The sequence below is a fragment of the Lissotriton vulgaris genome, chromosome 2_1 (assembly GCF_964263255.1).
Source record: "Lissotriton vulgaris chromosome 2_1, aLisVul1.2, whole genome shotgun sequence".
Classification (NCBI taxonomy): domain Eukaryota; kingdom Metazoa; phylum Chordata; class Amphibia; order Caudata; family Salamandridae; genus Lissotriton; species Lissotriton vulgaris.
In genome coordinates this window covers 1418279397-1418299400 of record NC_141687.1, presented here as the reverse complement: position 1 = coordinate 1418299400, position 20004 = coordinate 1418279397, and the positions used below count along the sequence as shown (strand labels likewise).

General features: G+C 42.7%; 1 protein-coding gene across 2 annotated transcripts in view; it reads left to right on the top strand.

The window, feature by feature from the left end:
* The window catches only part of RIF1 (replication timing regulatory factor 1), a 424226-nt gene that overhangs the window by 100835 nt on the left and 303387 nt on the right, over positions 1 to 20004 (top strand). Inside the window, exons 11-16 of one of the 2 annotated variants that reach the window (XM_086957240.1) lie at positions 1372 to 1545; positions 1827 to 1937; positions 5580 to 5642; positions 7051 to 7151; positions 12188 to 12274; positions 12722 to 12760. In XM_086957240.1, coding sequence (XP_086813366.1) covers positions 1372 to 1545; positions 1827 to 1937; positions 5580 to 5642; positions 7051 to 7151; positions 12188 to 12274; positions 12722 to 12760 — 575 coding nt within the window. The remainder of the gene's footprint in view (positions 1 to 1371; positions 1546 to 1826; positions 1938 to 5579; positions 5643 to 7050; positions 7152 to 12187; positions 12275 to 12721; positions 12761 to 20004) is intronic. The other variant, XM_086957241.1, reaches the window with a different exon arrangement.

Sequence of the window (20004 nt, the reverse complement as noted above, 5' to 3'; positions counted from 1 at the left end):
TGCATGCTCCTTTTTATCTTTGGGACCTTTATCAGATGTGTCCCAGTGGATCGCAGCTGGCATTGTATAAGGTGAAAGTAGATTATGCAAGTATGAAGGGCCTTTTCCCCTGCAAAAAGCGATGACCAAAGCACAATGCCTTTAACATGATACGCTTCAGAACCGTCAGCCAGTGCAATTTCTCCAATGCGTTCTTCGAGGGAGCCCTTTTCGGCAGGTTCAGCGCCAAGTGTGCAGCTGCATTCTGAATGGATTGCAGCTTTTAGTTGCACCCAGGAGCAGCACAATCCCATAGTCCAGTTTTGCCGTGACAAATGCATGAGTCACGGTTTTTCTGGCAGATCTGGGACGTTCCTTAGGATCTTCAGGATTCCAAAATACTTTCCTCTTATTCTCTTGATTTGAGAATCGAAAGGTAATTTAGAATCCATCCATATTCCTAGATTTTTTTTGTACCTCTGTCTTCAGTGTAGGTGTTGGTCTTAGCATAGTCGGCCACTAGGCCGACGACCAGATGGATGGTGAGTTTCCTACTATTAGTACCTCTGTCTTGCTGCCATTTAAACTTGGGCAGTTTTCTGCCATCCACCCTGCCAAATCTTTCAGGCAGGTTGCAAAGCTCTTGGCTGCTTGAGGTGATTTGGGAGCTAGAGTGACCACTAGCTGAGTGTCCTCTGCGTACAACACGATTGAGACTCCATGTTTTTCTACAATGTCGCCCAAGGGATGACATATAAATTGAAAAGGGTTGGGCTCAAAATTGAGCCCTGTGGCACCCCCTGTGCCAGCACAATGGGTTTGGCGGTGTACACAGATTGTACCACTTGGAAGCTGCGGTCCTGCAGGTAGGATACCATCCAGTCCAATGCAGCCCCAGCTACACCCCCGCTTCTGACTCGATGTATGAGCAGCTTGTGTGGCGCTAAGGTCTAATAAGACCAGTGCTGTGGTTAGTCCTTCATCTGCTCTCTTCTGTATTCTCAGTCGCAAAGCTGTCTCTGAGTAGGTTGATCTGAAGCCTGACTGTGTGGGATGTAGTAATTTGTTTTTCCTTATGTGTTCCAGCGGTAGATTTACAACTTTTTTCGCTACTTTGGAAAAATTTTACTTGGTGTCATTATTTTTGACACAACCTTTTTCTTAAGTCCTAGTCAAGTTGGACACTGATTTTATTTGTCGCTGTTAACTTTTATCATCTATCCCCTAACTCACTAATATATTTGGTCTTTATTGCTTGACTTTGCTCCCCCTGGAAAGTAAAGTGCCTAAAATGAGGACACTTCTACTGATAGTAAATAATTTACTACTTACCTTTCAGTTGTTTCCGGCAAAACTAAGAATGTTCATTTATAGATTTCTTTTCCTCCTCAGGACCCTTTCCATTTGGAAGCCCTGTAACACCCAAGATGAACTTAAATTCTAGCAGTCTTTCATCACCGGCACTTCCATCTGTTCAGCTTTTGGGGCTTGAAATGTTGGTCCATTTCCTGTTGGGTCCAGAGGTTGTACCATTTGCCAAGAAAAATAATCTAGTACTTGGTTTAGGTAAGGAACTTTCGACTTCATGTCTGAAAATATTGTCTGTTATTATTTTGGTTGTCTGAGTTTATTTACATTCATTAGGATGAAGTGTGACTGCCATGATGCTTGCATTTTGCTTTTTTGATTATTTATACATCTATTTAGAGTTTGTTCTGCCATGCCTCCAAGTGTTTTCATAGCTCTGTAGTTGAGTGACCACTATTTGCTATGACTGCTTGGAATACTGCAAACCAAGAAGGATTATTTGAAGATTTACCTAAATTGTATACCTTTTGTCTGTCTAGAGCCTCTGCTGCACCCATTGATTAGTAGCTCTTCATTTTTCTGCAAGCACGCCAGCACACTCCTGAATGCTGTTCAGGATGGCTTCATAGCAGTCGGGAAAGATGCTTCAGGTAAGGAAGATGTTGTTTAGGTTTTGCTTTGAATGGGTTGGCGAAATTAAAGTCTCTTGATGGGTGTTGTAAATCCCAACCACTAAAATTCAAACATAGTGGCTCCTCAGAACCAGAATTTCATAGCAGAAGCTGGGGTAGGGAGACATGGGGTTCGGTTTGTATGATTCACCAATGTAGGACTCCACCAAGCGACTAAAGGGTGATCTTTGGGTGCAAGAGCAACAAGCTGAAATTAGGCTGCTGTACCACAGCAATGGTCAATTCGAAGTATGGTGAGCAGCAGCATATCAAATTTGGTTGCATTATTAGAGGTGCATTTCCCCCAGTTTGCACTGGAGTGCTTGCTAATTGGGGTCACTGCATGAAGACTACTGGCCCTGTAAAGGAGGGAAACTGCCTCAAGATGTGGTTTTTTGTACTTCTGCTACTCTGACTGCATCTGTACAGAGGCTCCCTTGTCTGCATTTGGTTGCATTTTGAACGTGACTGTGTTGTGAAGCTGATTTAACTTGCACTCAAGCGGGCCTATCCCAAGATGCCTCTGCCAAGAAAACTAAATCTAGGCACCTTTCATTCCTGTGCTTCTGTAATATCAAGCATACAAAGGGTTCTGTCATTCATATTAAGGCATCCTTGTAGAGCAGACACTAATTGAGTAATACTAAAAGGGTCTTGGGCACTTTCAGTAATAAGATGTAGCTTCTCCGAGGGTTGTATTTTCTGTATTATGGCGTTAGACCATACACACTTTTGGTATTGTTTCCCTAAATGTTTTGCTTTATTCTCAGCGGTTTTCCTGATTCTCTTTTAGTGACGTAAGGCTCTCGACACATTGCGATGTAAATGCAGTGTCAAAATGCGTGCACCCTTCCTACATATGTTAGGAAGTTGTGCTTACTGATACCTTTAAACATGTCTCCAGTGTGTCACTGCAGACCTGTGTGTTTGCGCTTGCACCTATGATGGTTTTAAAAAGGTACCAAGCCTGCCATTGCAGGCCTATGTGCGCAATTGCTCTTCTGCTCAGATTGCCCTTTGTAAACCACTGGCCAACCCTGAGGGGACCATTCACTACCACTAGAGTGCCCCTGGGGTAAGTCTTGAGGGATGAAGCAAGTGGTATGTGAAAGGCAGGGCACGTACATGTGTGTTCCATGCCCAAGTAGTGAAGTATACCCATGTGTGAGTTCACTACCTATGAGGATTGCTCTTCCCATTGGTTAACATGGGTGAATGGTTGAGAATACTTAAAACTGCAATAGTGGCTTACAGTAGAGCAGCCTCAAAATGTTACCCATCATTAGATTCACAATGACAAACCCTCTCCAGAGGTAAAGAGGTATTTGTCATTAATAGCTCAGAAAAGCCGCTTCTAGAAAGTGGGCATTTCTCCACTCTAAAACTCTTTGTGTGCCTTTTAGTTTGACTAGTCCAGGCTGGGGAGCACATCTGTGCATTCCCCAGAGACGGCTATAAACATTGGGCGTGCAACGGGAATGACAGACTTGTACTGTTTGAGGGCTGGCTGGATTGATTGGAGAAAGAGGTTTTGATACTTTGCCTCTAGGAGCCTGATCGTGGCCCCACTAAAGATTAAGATCTGCAATCCACGGCCCTATGGCAGACAGAACTGGAACTTAAGGTAAATATCTGTGGGTCAAAGAGAAACCCTCTGAACCACCCCACTTTTCAAAGTCACACTACAGCATAACTACTGGTGTCATAATTGGGCAGGGATACACTTACGGTGACGTGGGACTGGATATCCTGGAACTGCGTAGTGCATACTGCCAGAGGAATCTGTTCACAAGGAGAATTACAGCCATTGGATGCGACCGTGCATCTGTCCTGGATAGTGGCTGGCCAGGGCTGACTACCTGCTGCTGTGTGGCATCGTCAAGTGTGCTCTCCGAGGACTTGTTGGCTTGCCCCCTTGATCTCTTGTGGACGTCTCGGGAACATCAAATACCTCCCACGAGGTGCTGACCACATCTACTGGTGATCCCTGGAGATTGGTGCCCTCTTAAGTGCACACATAGTCTGCTGGATCCCAACTGGTAGCACAGTGTGAGAGTGAACATAGTATTTATTGTGCCTGGAGACAGGATTGACTGGTGCCGAGCCCCAAAAGTACTACCCACATCTGAGTGGCCGCTGCATCGTGGGACCTCAACACGCATAAGCGTCTTGTTGGAGGTAAGCGGATCCACCGGTTGTGTGTCCCTGCGTGACCTGCTTTGTCGATTGTGCCACATCTCTAGTGCGATTTGCCAACTGCATGCTCATTGCCTGTGATGTCAGATTCTCCTGTTACAACCCTCTGCAGTGATGGCGTCTTATTCTACTTTGGGCAGGACTGCTGAACGTGCGACTGCGTGGTTGACCGGAATTGTCTGGTGCGAATCATTCAACGTGCACAAGACATTGTGCCTCATTTTCAGGGAGGTACGGAAGTGCAACTCTTCGTTGTGTGTGACCGAATTGTCTGGTGCAACCCAGCTCAACGTGCACCAGACATTGTGCTTCATTTCCAGGGAGGAAATGAGTCGGGTCAGGAGACTGCATCCCCCCACCCCCCTCCTAGGTTCGCATAACTGGGATGGTGCTGGAAGGCATGGGGCGGAATCCCTTGATTGAGCTACAATTGCCCGCAGCCTGTACCTGCACTACTTCTGAGTAGTAGCAACATCCCCATTTGTCGACTGCTGCCTAATTAGTCCTGTGCTTACCTCCACCTTTTTTTCCTGGGACCGTGACTCCGGCCGCAATTGGCTTAGTGTCAGGGGCAAGGTTTTCTTTATCTCCGAACTGTGGGTGTAGTCTGGGTCCGCTGGAGGGCGGAGTAGGGTTTGGGTCTGCATGTGCATTATCAACTCACCTGCTGGTTTTCAGTTGCACCGTATTACGGTGGTGAGTGAATGAGAGCGACTGCTTGTGATGACATTACACTGCATGCCGGTGTTTCTGTACACTTTGATTCTTGCCAAAAGAATCCTCGGTTTGATATTGTTTTTTACCTGTATGGCCTTGGCCCATGGTGCTGCTTAAACAAATTGTAATATTCTGTGTACACCTTTCTGAAATCGTTGTGATCGAAGGTGCACCTTATAACTGCGTGGTGTTGAATTATAATAATTGAAAGGATGGCCTCGCTCTTACGGTTTGCACGCACAAGGGTGCATGTAAAATGGGACCTTTCCCAAGTGTGCAAATTACGGATGTCTTTAATCAGGTTAAGCCTAGTACTGCTGGTGATATTTCTGAATGTCATTTATGCCCAGAAATGCATATTCATCATTTTGTATTAGTTAACATATGGTGAATACAAACTTTAGTTCCCTACACCATGTGTGATGTCTCTTGTGATGTTCAGTGTATTTGTGAGAATGCTGTGCCGATGCTTTACACTTTGCCTCTGTGATAAGCCTGAGTGCTCAGTGCCAAGCTACCCAAGGGTGAGCGCGGGTTATACTGTCAGTGTAATCACACACCCTTGACTTTAACGGAACGTCCTGCCTGGCTGAGGCGAAATAAAATGAGCCAATTCACACATATGGCCAATAATATTCAAAGTTAGTTTTGTGCAGAATATATTATTTGCCTGTGTATTGACATCAATATGTATGATCTTCTTTACAGATGCCATTGTGCAGCTGATTTGGAAGGATATGATCAGCCTCGTGAAAGCAACCATTGAGGCTGGTAAGAACTCTCCAGGTTATCTACAAGTTTACCTTCACCTCATAATTCTAGACGTTCTGTTATATTGTTGACAACCAAACGTTATAGTCTACTTTTTTTACAACCAAAGCTTAGTCTGCTGATCACCTTAGAGGTTAAGGGAGATTTAAACTGCAAGTGTAATAACAGCCACATAAGCAAACTGGCTGGCATACTGATCCTTTCACCCGATTGTAACCTTTTTTTTTTTAAATTAATTTTTTGCAAATGAATGTTTTTGTTGTATGTGCACAGGTGTCTAGTTTTGTTTTCTGTACCAGCACTGGCAGAAGCTTTGCATGCAGCTAGTACTAAATCTAACCTTTTCCACCTATCCAGAAAGTCTGCATTCTTTGTAATTACATCATCCTCCAGCTTAAATAAAATACAGTCCTATTTTCCTGGTATCCCTGCGCAGTGTTTCATCAGAACCCCTTTCTAAAGTAGCTTTGGATTTTTATGAATCTAAAACTTCCACTTGCATCCTTTTTTCCTAGTTCATTAGAGGTCTCTGGTCACTGTAGCTGCGACAAGCTCTTTAACACTAATTTGACAAAACCAAAGATTATGAAATCCACTTGCATCTAATTTTCTACTTCCAAATGGTCTGTGGGAAGACAAGTAGCTTCACATACTTCTACGTGCAATCAAAGAAGACTGACCTCTCGCTCTGCGCTCAGAACTAATTCAGCAAGTAGTAAGGCAGCCTCTGCAGATGTTCAGTGGAAAGGACATATGAATTAAATTAGCAAATTATTACCTCAGAGCAGTTTAACACTATTTCAAGGGAATCGGTAGCAATCACTTTGCTGCTGCCCTGAATTCTCAACTGTGCGCCATGCTCTACTCGGGCCAATGTTTTTAAGACAGGAAATGACACCTTGCAAAGGTGTACTAACATTCTGCGTCACAACAGAGAACTTGCTCAGTGTGGGGAAAAAAATATTTATTGTAAACAATAAAATGAAATCCGAATTGCCTCAGTTTTAAAATCATGTAACTCAAGACCATCAGTGATGCAAAGAACTGTCGAAGATAAATTAGCAACATTGTTTTAACCAATGAAACACTTTAATTTAAACCTGATTTTATTGTTTGAGATGGACCTTTTGTATTGCATGTTTTTTTTTTGTGATTTTAGCTAATTAAATTATCAATTCATTCACAATTGTGTGAGTTTTCACTCTAGAAATAAGAGCGAATCAAGCCACTTCGTAACGCCTTCTCAGATTCCCCTGTGGTGTGTAAAACATTTGTTTTTGAAAGGAAATTGCTTTTCGATGTTCCCTGGCATCCTATCCCTAACCGGAATTAGTGTCTTTATGACTAAAAATAATGTTGAAATTGATGGAAAACTGATTAAATTCAACATTTTCTTCCTTTTTTTCAGGCAATAAGCGAGACCGACAAGGCTCTGATGTTTTTCCCCTCTTGTTACAAGCCTTAAAAAACATTGTCACAGCCGACATTCTTCCTGCACAGAAAGCACTAGTAAGTTGTATATTTTTGTGCTTTATAAAACAAATTGTAGGCGATGTAAACGGTCTTATCTGACACTTGAGCAGGTTTTTTGCAGAGGAGCTATGCTAAGTGTTTGCCAACTAAATACTGGTCCATCTCAACTTCACAAAGATACTGCACAGAATTTAATTGGACATGCATTAAAATTAGTTTAGTTTTCTACCATTTGAAGTTCATACAACTGAAAAGTACTGATGGTAAAAGCACGCTGGTCTTCATTTTGGCTTGTGAGTACATTTCATGAATCTACCCAAAAAGTCCAATGTATTTGGTGTTCCACATACCAGTTCTTAACTCTGACTGTTTGCGTTTGCTGTTTTCACTCATTGAAGTATCTAGTAGCATTAGAGCCAAGCATAACTGTAGTACTTTACAGAGAGAACCAAGAAAAATCATGTCTGCCAATGTACTCCATGTCTTCTCCTTTCATGTATCTGGAGGCTTTCTTCCAAGCCGTGCAGAAGTCTAGAGCGACAGTTACCATAGCAAGCGAGCCCAAGATTTTGGATCAGAGCTGCTTCCAGGTCCTGATTGCTCCTAACACCCCCAATGGTGTGCAACATGCTTCCTCATCCCAAGAGCAATCCTGATTATGCTGTTTTTAGTTTCCTTTCTTTAGATCAGAGCTTTGAGACCGTTTTCGTTCCGTCTCTCAGACAGTGTAGAGGATTTGACACAACTAATCCAGCCCTGAGCTGTTGCGTAAATACTGTCTTTTGAAAGGAAAAAGTGAGCCACTTTTGGATCATGTCAATTCAATCCGGTGTCACTCATGTGCAGTTGGAATCCCCACCAAAATGTAGTCTTCCAGTAGCCAAATAAACCTAGAATGGCAGTTAATTTCTGAAGAGCCTAGCGCTGCAAATCTCATTCCAAGGGGCTACAGGTTTAAAAAACAATTTGGTTGACACCTGTAAATGTCATTGGTAGTTTTCAAAAGTGCGCTGTGCTTGGACTTTGTTACTACTTTTTCTTGGGCTGCCATAAGAGGTTATGAACCTTAAATGCATGTGCAGCGTTGACTGCAATTGCATATTTTAAGGCGATTCAGTTGGGAGATGTGAAAAAAATTGAAGGGTGATGGCAGCAAGCAGTGCACAGAAAGTAGACTCAAAGTAAGAGTAACACGAATTGTAACCTTTCTAAATGTAATTAGCTATAATTGTGGTTATTCTTTAATATTTGTATTAATCAAAATCAACGTTGTGGCTTGTCTTAATCATAATGGTAAGCTGTCTTTCTTTTAGTTTGTTTTTGCCCAGGCAGAATTGTCTCAAGCGTAGGTTATATTTATGCTTTAGTTTATTAATTTAGTTAAAAGTTTTATATAGCGCGAACAAGATCTTTGCAGATATCAGAGCGCTTTACAAGGGCACGTGGGAAATAGAATGTAGTAGTTGAGGTAGTTAGGTACAAGGTGCATAGTTACATAGGTAGGTCAAAAAACAGGAGGTAGATAGTAGGTGAGGTAGTACAAGGTGCATAGTCAAACAGTTGCGCCAATAATATAAAAGTACAAAAATAAGCATATACTTGTTTAAGCGTGCTACAAGTGTTTTTGGAGATAACATAAAGGTGGGCATATTTGAGGTAGATGCGTGCAGGATGTAGAGTCACACAGGTGCATCAGTAGTACAAAAGTAGGGATGGTTGAGGTGGTGTAGGTACAGTGTGCAAAGTCAGACAGGTGCGTTAACAATACATCAAAATACAAAGAGGGAACATATACAATCCAATAAGTCATGATACAAGTAGTACAGGTAGACCAGGGGGTCAGGCAGGTATTACGGAGCGGATTCATGAGAGCTACAGGATAATAGATCATGTGTATTTATCCATGAGGATCGCTTTTACTTCTTTCTTAAACAGTTTGTTGGAGGAGATGAGCCTGGTTTCCGGAGGGAGTGAGTTCCAGATCCTGGGTGCCATTCCTGAAAAGGACCGTTTATAGGTTTTTTTTCCTTCCTGTATCTTCGAGGTTTCAGCAAAAGATTGTTTGTGCTTCTAGTAGTTCTAGAGCCACCCGAGATTGTCAGCTTTTGAGTGAGGTAGGCGGGTGAGTTCATGTGTACAGCCTTGTGAGTCATGCAGGCGATTTTCAGATGTATTCTGGCTTCAAAAGGTAGCCAGTTCAGGGATTTGAAGTCAGGGGAAATATGCGAGTGTTTTTTTGAGCCAGTGATGAGTCTCGCTGCAGCGTTAAGGGACGCTCTTAGGGGTGCTGTTGTAGTTAGGGGGGAGTCCGCAGAGGGCGGTGCTTCCGTATTCTATGTGCGGGATGACTATAGATTGTACTGCAGTTTGGAAGTCTTTGGCTGGAAGGAAGGCTTTAAGTTTTCTCAAGGTATTGATTTGGAAGTTCGCTCCTTTGGTTGCCTTGCTGATGTGCTGCTGCATGTTGAGATTGGCGTCAAGTGTTATGCCTAAGGATTTTGCTGAGTCTACGACGGTAGGTTGTACATTTAAAGCCGTTAAGTGCTTGAGCCATGTTTGAGCCTTAGAGATTTTTGCGGGAGGTGAGATCAGGAGGAACTCAGTCTTCAGTGCATTGAGTTTGAGGTGATTCTCTGCAAGCCAGGATTGGGTGTTTCTGATCGTGGTGTTCAGAAGCATGATGTCCTTGGGGGATTGTATTTTGAGATAGAGTTGGGTGTCGTCGGCATACATGTGAAAGTGCACATTGGATGTCTGTAGCAAAGTAGTGAGAGGTTCCATAACTAGGTTGAACAGTGTTGGGGAGAGGGAGGATCCTTGGGGGACGCCTAGCGATACAGGTACTGGAGAGGACATCAGGTTGTTGCTTTTGAATCTTTGTGTGCGGTTGTGTAGAAAGGAGGTGAACCACTTGAGAACAGTCCCTGATATGCCCATTCTTGTGTTTAGCAGTTCGAGTAAGTTCTCATGTTAAACTGTGTCGAATGCTGAGGAGAGATCCAGAAGGATGAGGAGGCAGATATCATTTTGGTCTAGGATTTGGAGGGCGTCGTCCACAATGTGAGTCATGGCGGTTTCGGTACTGTGCCCTGCACGGAAGCCTGACTGATGAGCATTGAGGAGATCAAACTTGTCTATGTGTTTAGTCAGTTGTAGCTGTACGCATTTTTCCAACAGTTTAGCGAGGGTGGGAATATTTGTAATAGGGCGGTAGTTGTTTAGATCAGAGGGGTCTGCTGTTGTTTTTTTTAGTAAAGGTGTGACTTGTCCGACTTTAAGGGCGTCAGGGATGGATCCTTGTTGAAGAGAGCTATTGATAATTTTAGTCCAGAGTGGGAGGAGCAAAGGGGTAAAGTCTTTTACCGCGTTTGCAGGAAGGGGGTCAGTGAGGTGATTGGATGGTTTCAGGGTGCTGAGCAATCTGCCAATTTCTTCTTCGGAGTAGGTGCCAAAGGATGACCATGTAGCGTTGTTCTTTCGTTCAAGCGCTGCTGTGAGTTGGGGGTTGCAGTAAAGGATTGCGTCATTGAGGAAATCGCTTCTTATGTTGTCTGTTTTTTGGTTAAAGAAAGCAGAGAAGTCTTCACAGGAAGGTGTGATGCTCATGGTGCTGATTGTCTGGGGTTGTTCTTTGGATTGTGTTCTGATTAACTCGAACAGTTTCCTTGGGCGGTTTTTTGCTTGGGCGAGCTGGAGGCTGAAGAAATCTCTTTTTGAGCGTTTTATTTTTCTGAAGTAGGCGTTTCTCTGTTTCTTCAGGCTTTTTAGGTGCAGTGCAGAGGGGGCTGACCTCCAAGTGCGCTCTGCCATTCGCATGGCCCGTCTATCCTCATTGAGGCTCCCGTCATACCAGGGGTTGGAGATCTTGGACGAGACTCTTTTCAGTTGCAAGGGTGCAGCCTCATTGATTATTGTGGACATAGCATTTAGGTAGTGGTCAGTCAGGTGCTGAACGTCCGTAGCGCCGGACAGGGGAAGTAGGAGATTGCAGCTGTTAGGCGGTAAGGAGTTTGGGTTGAGTTTCTTCATGTCCCTTTTCCAGACTTTGGGCTTAGAGGGTTGCACTGGGTTAAATTTAATTTTTTCATTGATCAGGAAGGAGACAATATGATGATCTGACCAGTCACAAGGTTGGATTGACTCCAGTTGAATAGCGTCCTCTTTGGAGATAAGGTCGAGGATAGAACCTTTCTCATGGGTCGGGCTATTGCATATTTGGGTGAGATCAAGGGCGTTGAGGAAGCATTTGAGGCTATTTACCACTGTACACTTTAAAATATTTGGGTTATGAAAGGTATCAGTTGCTTCCAAGGAATATTTACATGTATAGACTGACTGGGTTATACATTTTTCTTTTGAATTCCTATTCCTTGAGGCATGTGTGGCTGTAGATGCACATGCTTTGCATTCTCCTGTCATCTAGTGTTGGGTCCAGATGTGTGCAAGCTGTTTTTCTTTGAAGTATTTCGAGCCGCGAGGTAAGGGGACTCCTCCGCTTGGTAATAGTGTGCGTGTGCATCCACTCCATTGTTGTATTACTTTCCTGCAAGAGGGTGAGAATGGAGTAGAAGTTGTAACATTAGTTAAGCTGCCATTGGGCTGTTGCACTTGGGATTAGGTCCCTGCGCACACAGGGGACTGGACTTTGCTTACCTCCAGGGCTAAGGTGGTTGAGCTCAAAGCCTGACCAAAAATGGCAGGACTTCTAGAAGCATCAACCATGCTGGTTATCGTTTGTTGACAGAGTTAGACACAGTTCTTGCTTTCATAGCACCTTGGTTCCTGTTACATTGACTATCTTAATACTCCTTGTAAGTTCATGAGCACCATATTTGGATAATTGATTTTTTTTTGTTTAGGGTTTCTATCCTAACAGTAAAGTCCCTACACCAGAAGATTTTCAATTTAATGCACAAATGGTGATTCCATTATGTATGACTTGAAACTAAATCGGAACGGGGGTGAGGCGGTGGATCAGGGCGAGGATATTAGTTACCGATCTCTGCTTCTAAAATTGCTTGTTTTGCAGATTGTATTCTTCCGAAATGAAAAATGTGTTCTCTACTTTTCAGACACTTATTGAAAGCACTATTAAAGGACTGCCACAGAAAGCTCTGGGGTCGCCAGCCTATCAGATGGCCAACATGGATCTTTTGCATGTAAGTTGCTTTTCATTTTCCTAAATGAACAAAATACTGAATACTGTGTTCAGAGTCTACACAAGCCTATTAAAAAAAAAAAAAAAAAATGTCCTTGGAAATTGGGGGTTCCTGATTGAATTCAAAGTCTTCTGTCTTAGCTTCGGCTTGCCATCTTGATTTTAAACACGGTGGCTGGAATAGACAAGCAGTATCTGTTATTCAATGCCTCTTTTATTTATAAATGTATTCTGATGCCATCAGTTTCACCTTGAATCTAGCAAACTTATGGGTACCAAAGGCTTGAAGAGACTTGATGAATAGCACAGTTTGTAGGCTGAACATTGTCTTTGATTGGCATACGTTTAAACCTATTGCAGGTTTTTAATTTTTTTTAAACATTGCAATATTCCTATATTTGCATAAACTTAGTGCGCCTGCACAGTAGATACTTTTTCTGTTTCTCAGATTTCACTGCAAGAGGGGCACCCCCAAACCAGATACCAGGTAAAAAAGAGTTTCTTGTTTCAAAGTGCTGCAAACCTGAACCTTTTTGGTCATTTTCATTTTCCATTTTATAACGAGCTTGTTTTGTACATTGTATATGCTTGGTGTCATGTTTATGTCAGGCTTTCCCAAGTAGAATGCAATACTTCCAACTAGGAAAATCATTCCCCTCAGTATTATTCTTGATTTAAAGTGTTCACTGTAAACGATTAACAAAATCGCCGCTTACATTACTTTGAGTGCTTATAACAATCCAGTTCTGTCCACAACACTGATCTCCTTAAGACCACAAAAGGAATACTATTTTGTTGTACACTGGGGTTTTATATTTACATATCTCGGGGAATGCAAATCATTGTGGGAATACCATTACACTCCTTCCTAGTCTTTAAATAGTTAATACAGTTTTCTCAATTTCTTGTTTTTTGAAAATGTTTTTATTTACTGGGAGAAATGTACAGATTTCCTACAAACTTCATTCTAATTCCACGGCTAATGCCCTAACTTTGCTGTTTTTAGCAGTTGGATGTTTAAAGGTCAAGGGGAAGTTCATTCAATCTTTGCAGTCACTACCTTATAGTAAAAATGCCTGTTTACGAGTGTATAATGTCGCATTCAGTGCATATGTTGGAGGAGATGGCATGCATGTTAACAGTCTCCTGTCTGTTTTCTTTTGGGATTATGTTGTTAGGAAGCAATGCATAACATCAACATGAATTCGCAACAAGCGTGAAAAAACCCTTCCCTACTCCAGTGCAGGATTTCTATTTTCCTAGAGCAGTTGAATACAAAGTACATGTAACGGTCTTTCAGGAGAAGTTGCTAGTTACCTCTAGGATGAAGATAAAGACAGTACCAGAAGGTGCCAGACCAGGAATTAGTGAGCTAAAAGAATTAGCAATTGTCATACACTCTGTATTCAAGGCCATTATAATGCCTACTAGCTCTTCAAGGCTGTACGAGATTTGTGATAGTTATCAGCTCGGGTTGGAGATGCAAGGACAATTTGGAAAGTTAAGATTGTGTGACACTTCTATAGAAACTCTCTAGATGGTCAACCGTTTCGATGGGGACGCTTTAAGGAGCTGACCTGCTGGGTGAATTTTACCAAAGGTGGCATGTTTGCTGGGATGAGAAAACAGATTGGCAAATAAAAGGTATGACTATAGGGAAAATGGAAGCCAGGCACAGATGACTTACATAAATATGTTGAGTTGAAGGCAGTCAACCATTGAAAGATGCAGCTATTGCACTTCTGTGTTCTCCATTTTTTTGACCTTGAAAGGATGACAGCCTGAATAAGACTTAGCATGTTATCTCCATATTACACCAAGGTTTTGCAGTGAATGTTTACTTCTTCTGAACTATCTTGTTGGTTTCAAATGAGAACGATAAACAAGGACCGATAACTCACCTATAAGAGTGTTCTGGAGCAATAAGTGGCTCCTGGGCAGTATCCCTTTGCCACTGGTGTCCCAGGGCCACTATTTTTCCCTTGTTGGATAATTAAGTTCCTCCCTTTTGACACGCTACTCCCAAGTGGTAAACAGCCTGGGCTTAAGCAAGGAGGTGGCTAGAGATACACTTCAATACAGCATACTACAGCACCACAATTTCAATGTCCATCCACTGCAAGATCTCTGAAAAAGACAGGACTTTTATTAATATCTTAAGTATAAAGAGCAGTTAAAATTATAATTTTATGTACTGCAAGCGCCTTATGGGGCTGAAATCCAACCTCAAAGTTTTTATTATTTTTAACACTAGGTGTTTTGATAACTTTTAGCCCTGTTGCCATTGCCATCCTGAAAGGAAGTGCTTAGGTTTAGGGCTAGCTTCAGATGGTTACTCCAGTGTTTGTAAACGGTCTCCATCATTGGGACACATATGCCAGACAAAGACCTAAAATGTGAGGGTTGCTGATTTCCTGATATCTGACTTGGGAACAGTCAATTGAAGCCCTAGCTGCTTATATTCCAGTTAAAATAAAACATGATCCCTTCACCCTAACAAAGAGTTGCACCTAACACCACGAAATAGGTGTTCGAGGCATGTGGGTCTTTAGATACACATGCTTTGCATACTTTTTCCATCTAGTGTTTGGTATGGATGTGTGCAGTTTGTTGACTCTTCCTCTTCGGAAGTGCATGGGCATCGACTCTGTGAATAAATGTTTTTTGCCTTGAAAATGATATGGTTTCAATTGTAGTGCACACTGTCCCTGCCAACCAGGTTCATATGCTAGTGATTCTTCCCTGAAACTGTACCACGATTGGCAACTTCAGCCCCCTGTAAGTTCCTAGTAAATGGTACCCAGGGCATGGGACCTAAAAAGGGACCCCTAGGGAACCCTGAAGACCTGTTACTGCAGCTTGCATGCCCTGGTGCAGTCAAAAACCACAAACATGGCACACTGCCTGTGTGCTATGCCAACCAGCACTGCCTAAAGTATAGGTAAGTCACCCCTCTAGCAGGCCTTACAAGCCCTAAGGCAGGGTGTAAATATCTCTGCATGAGCAGGTATACCCTACAATATTTAGGCCTATTCCTTAATATTGTAAGTGCCAGGGAAGCCATAGGGAGTATATGGGCTGGAAACTAACAATTCGAGTTCTCCGCACCATGATGGCTTCAATGAACCCAGGAGTATTTGGTACCAAACACCACCTCTTAATAAACCCCACTAATGCCAGTGTTTGGAACAAGGAGTAAGCTACAAATACCTAGGGGTAATACTGGACCAAAATAACTCATCAAATCCGCAAATAGAATATTTGCGGAGAAAGGGGGTAACAACCTACTTAGCCATAAAGCCTCTAAAGAAGCTCTTACCAGACCCGACTTTTGACCCTTTGCTAAGGGTTTTGCAAGCAAAACTCTAGCCAACAATTACTTACGGGAGTGAAGTATTGAAGGGAAAAGACGCAACAACTCTTGACCATATAATATCCAACTCATACCGAGCAATCTTTCAACTCCCCAGAATGGTATCCCCGGCACAAATATGATTGTAATTTGGGCTACAAAAACTTGAACGCATGGGAGCATATGTGAAATGTTGGCATAAAATTAAAGGCGATGAAAATGGAACCCTTAACGACCAACTCTGGACGGAACTTTCCCGCCCAGGAAAATCACTAGCAAGTCTTTATCTCCTGGAATCTATTACACACCTAGGTTTAATAGAGCTGTGCGACGTCCCGCTGAATTATCTTACTTTAAAAAAAAAAAAACTATCAAAGCTAACTAGTTTACTATCCGCAATAGAGGACAAAAAAACATTAGCTAAACGATCGCACGGTTGGATGGTCCTGCACACATACAAAATGCTAAAACCCCAGCTCTGCCTGAAAATGGGATTAAAAATTAATATCAAGGAAAAATTCCTAAGACTCCGACTGGGGGTTGGCCCCTTCAATCAATTTATGCCGCCTTGGGAGAGCAAGGGAGGAGTCCAGCTCTGTTTATGCGGCAGCGACGTTGAAGACTCAATTCACGTCATATGCACCTGTAATATGTTAAAAGACCTAAGGATCACTCGGCTAACGCCAGCGTTCAAACAGTACTTAGTCAGATCGTGCAGACAAGCGGTAATGCTGTGCCTTAACCCTGAGCTCGTCAAGTTAAATTGCTGGCTAATTAAATTCTTCGACATAACTGCAAAAAGAATGAAGCACCAGACCGAGCAGCCAAACCACTACTCATTACAAGAACCGATTTGAACTTTATAAGAACTGCCCCAGTCGAAATAACACTTAGTCAACACGGCTAACGTGCAGAATGTTTTAATAATTTGGGCACTTTTTTAACGTGATGTTAAATCTTACAAGCCATTCTATTGTTGCTGACAAAAAGCTGGGAATTTTTTATAATAATTTTATCAAACTGTAAGATATTTTACCTTTTTGTATGCAATGATTTTAATTAATCAAGCATAATAAAATAAACTTCAAAGTTAATGCCAGTGTGGGATTTATTGAGCTATGTACTACAAAGCTACCCCTGATGAGAGGTAGACTCCCCAGTGCAAATACCTCCTTCCTTATCTTTGTGAGTCCACTAATTTATTGAGCTATGTACCCAGAGGACACCTCTGAGGTGCCCCCTGAAAACCTAACCTGTCTCTGATTGGCTTTAGGCAGCCTGCCACCACCATGCATGTTTCTGAACCCCTGGGTCGAGAGAGTCTGTGCCCATAATCAAAACACATTCTGAGCGGCGGTGTCTTACCCCCCCCCCCCCCCCCCTTTACCCCCCCCCCCCCCTTTACCCCCCTCCCCCCCACAGGATGGGCACAGTGCTCGAGAGCGTAAGCAAAACCTCTTAGAAGACCTATATTACTTTTGACAAGGCAATAAATCCAACAAATGTTTTCATATACAGGGATGCTATAGATAGAAGACAAGACTTTTAGATATTACAAAAACATTATTTTATTTTCCTTTTCTTTTGTCTTTTTTTATATCCTTTTACTTTTTAAAGGTTTATACAAATATGCATTATATCATACAACATCACATACAAAAAGTCATAAATAATCCTAATACATTGAATAGATTACTAACAATGCAGTTAGATAAAGTGCAGTATAAAGAAGATTTTTTGAAGAAATTTGCCCCTATTGCTAGCACAACTTGATAACATGCAACCTTTCACACATACCAGTCATACAACCACATTCATAATTGTTTAAAAAAGAAGCATACAAACACACTAAATAGGATGAAATAATAACCCAAAGGTGCAGATGGTGATACACTTTCCACAGATGGTATATAAATGGGGATTCCACTGGTTTTAAACGATGATCTGTGTGGTATTGATCATTCTTTGATACATTATCTAGATCTTGTTAGGATGTACGGCCTACCTACGTTTCGGTGAAACAATCCCCTTCCTCAGGGCCAAGATGGTGAAACAAACAAAACTAATACAGGCGATCAGTGAACTCGTCTGGGACCCCCCTGCTACGGCCATCACTTTTACATTTAAAAGTAGAGAGAAACATTACTACTTTCTGGTCAACAGCAAACTCTAAATACAAGACCAGCACCCTATGAGGATTTAATTACTACCAGTACCGGCTACCCTATCATGCACTGATACTATCTAGAACATCATGGAATAATACTATTATTCATCCCAATAGCCACAGCAGATCCCACTCTTTAGCATCAAGTGATGATCCGTATCCCTTCTACTGCACACAAATGTGAATTGCAATAGAAAAGAAAAAACTTTGCCCCTTCTTTTTAAACTCTGTTCACTGATCGCCTGTAGACTTTTTGTATGTGATGTTGTATGATATAATGCATATTTGTATAAACCTTTAAAAAGTAAAATGATATAAAAAAAAAGACAAAAGAAAAGGAAAATAAAATAATGTTTTTGTAATATCTAAAAGTCTTGTCTTCTATCTATAGCATCCCTGTATATGAAAACATTTGTTGGATTTATTGCCTTGTCAAAAGTAATATAGGTCTTCTAAGAGGTTTTGCTTACGCTTTGTTTACTTTTATCTCCCTCCTCTTGGCCTACAACTAACTGGGAGAGCTCCTTTCTCATAACTTGAACTCACAGTGCTCGAGAGAAAAGCTTCAAAGACCTGCCGCCTTTGTAATCCGACCCCAGCCTTTGCTGCTAGCAGCAGATGGCAGTCCCCGCTTTTGGGCAGGAGACTTTGTAGCAAAACTTAGTAAGAATAGGAGGGGCCCCCGCCAACTCCACCCCTTAAGTGCTGGAGGCGAAGAAAAACACATCTTTTAGTGCCAACCATCTTTAAGATGGTAGGACTTATCCAATCAGGGCTAAGGTTATGCCCCTTCCACAGTAGGGTGGCATAAAAGTTGGTGTAGGCACCCCAGGTAAGGAACCCATTGGTCCCTACCTGTTACTCCCCTGTAATGCCCCTAAATCTAGTATTTAGTTGGCTCCCCAGACCCTGAAATCTGATCTACGATGACCTAAGAAGCCCTGACACCGAAGAGCTGCTTTAGCTCGAGAGAATGTACAGTGACCGACTACAACCCTGCCTGTCTGCTGCCTTTCACCTCTACTACAATAAGACTACTTGTCCAGCAGGCCCAGTGACCTCCAAAACCCGGGGAGGACTGCCTGCCTTTAATAAAGACTCTAAATCTCCCATGGACAGCAGACCTGTCAAGAAGAAACCATCTACACAGAATTGAAAATGACTGCCTGAGGAACCGCAAGCTCACCTGTATCTACCTCTGCACCAGACACCGACGGCCCGAGTGCAAGTGGCCCACCGGTTCTATGAAGGTTCACCAGCGCTTATCAGCACACATCCACTGGGAGGTGAGCCCTGCCAGACTCAATCTTGACACTGGCTGCCTTAACTTGAAGACTCTCCCTGACATTGACCTGCCTGGTAAGCTGTTTTCCGACACCTAAGGACACCTGTGCACCCGAAGCCCCTGCGCCTTGAAGCCCGTGACAAATGGTGTCCCTACATCCCCTAGCATCTCTGCTTGTCTCGGCAGCTGTGGGTTTTCTTTGTCTGGCCTGAGCCTTTCTGCAACCTTTATCTCCCCCATTGAATGCCGACCCTGTGTTCCCGCTCTGCACTAGGCCCCTCCTGTGCAGTTGAGATTCTGTTGGCACTCTGCACTAGGCCCCTCCTGAGGGGTCAGTTTGGTGCTGCCTTCCGGCCTCCCCTTATACTTATCTTAACTCCCTTGAACTCCATGGACTGCAAGCCCATCTTCATCTGACTGTCTCCCTTTCTCACCATAGCATATCACGATGTAGGGCTAAATCACCTCAACTTGATGTGTGGGGTGCCATCTTTAATCTGGGGAGGGCTTGAGGTCATTTGCTTCGATCCAAGCAGATGCGAATAACATTTGCAAACTCCCCAGGCGTACTGCATTTGCACAGAGGCTCTCTACCTTGTGGATTTTTTGCAGTCCGCTGCTAATCTTGACTTGTTCTTCTGGGATCCTGAAGTCAGAGCCATGCCAAACTGTATCCTGGTCAGTGCTCTGCACCCTTTACCCCTCCTTTCTCCAAAGCAGGTAGACTTCTTAGAATGTTTAACTTCTACTCCAGTCAACTAATCTTCAAAATACTTAAAGGGATGATGGTCTAAAAACAATTATTTTACCAGGTTTTTGTTTTATGTGGGAACAGAGTTATGAGCTATGCAAAATCAGTGTTCCTAAGGGGCGTTTGCTCTGTTTACTTATATAAGACAGTTTCTCCTCTGTAATTGAGATCTCGCA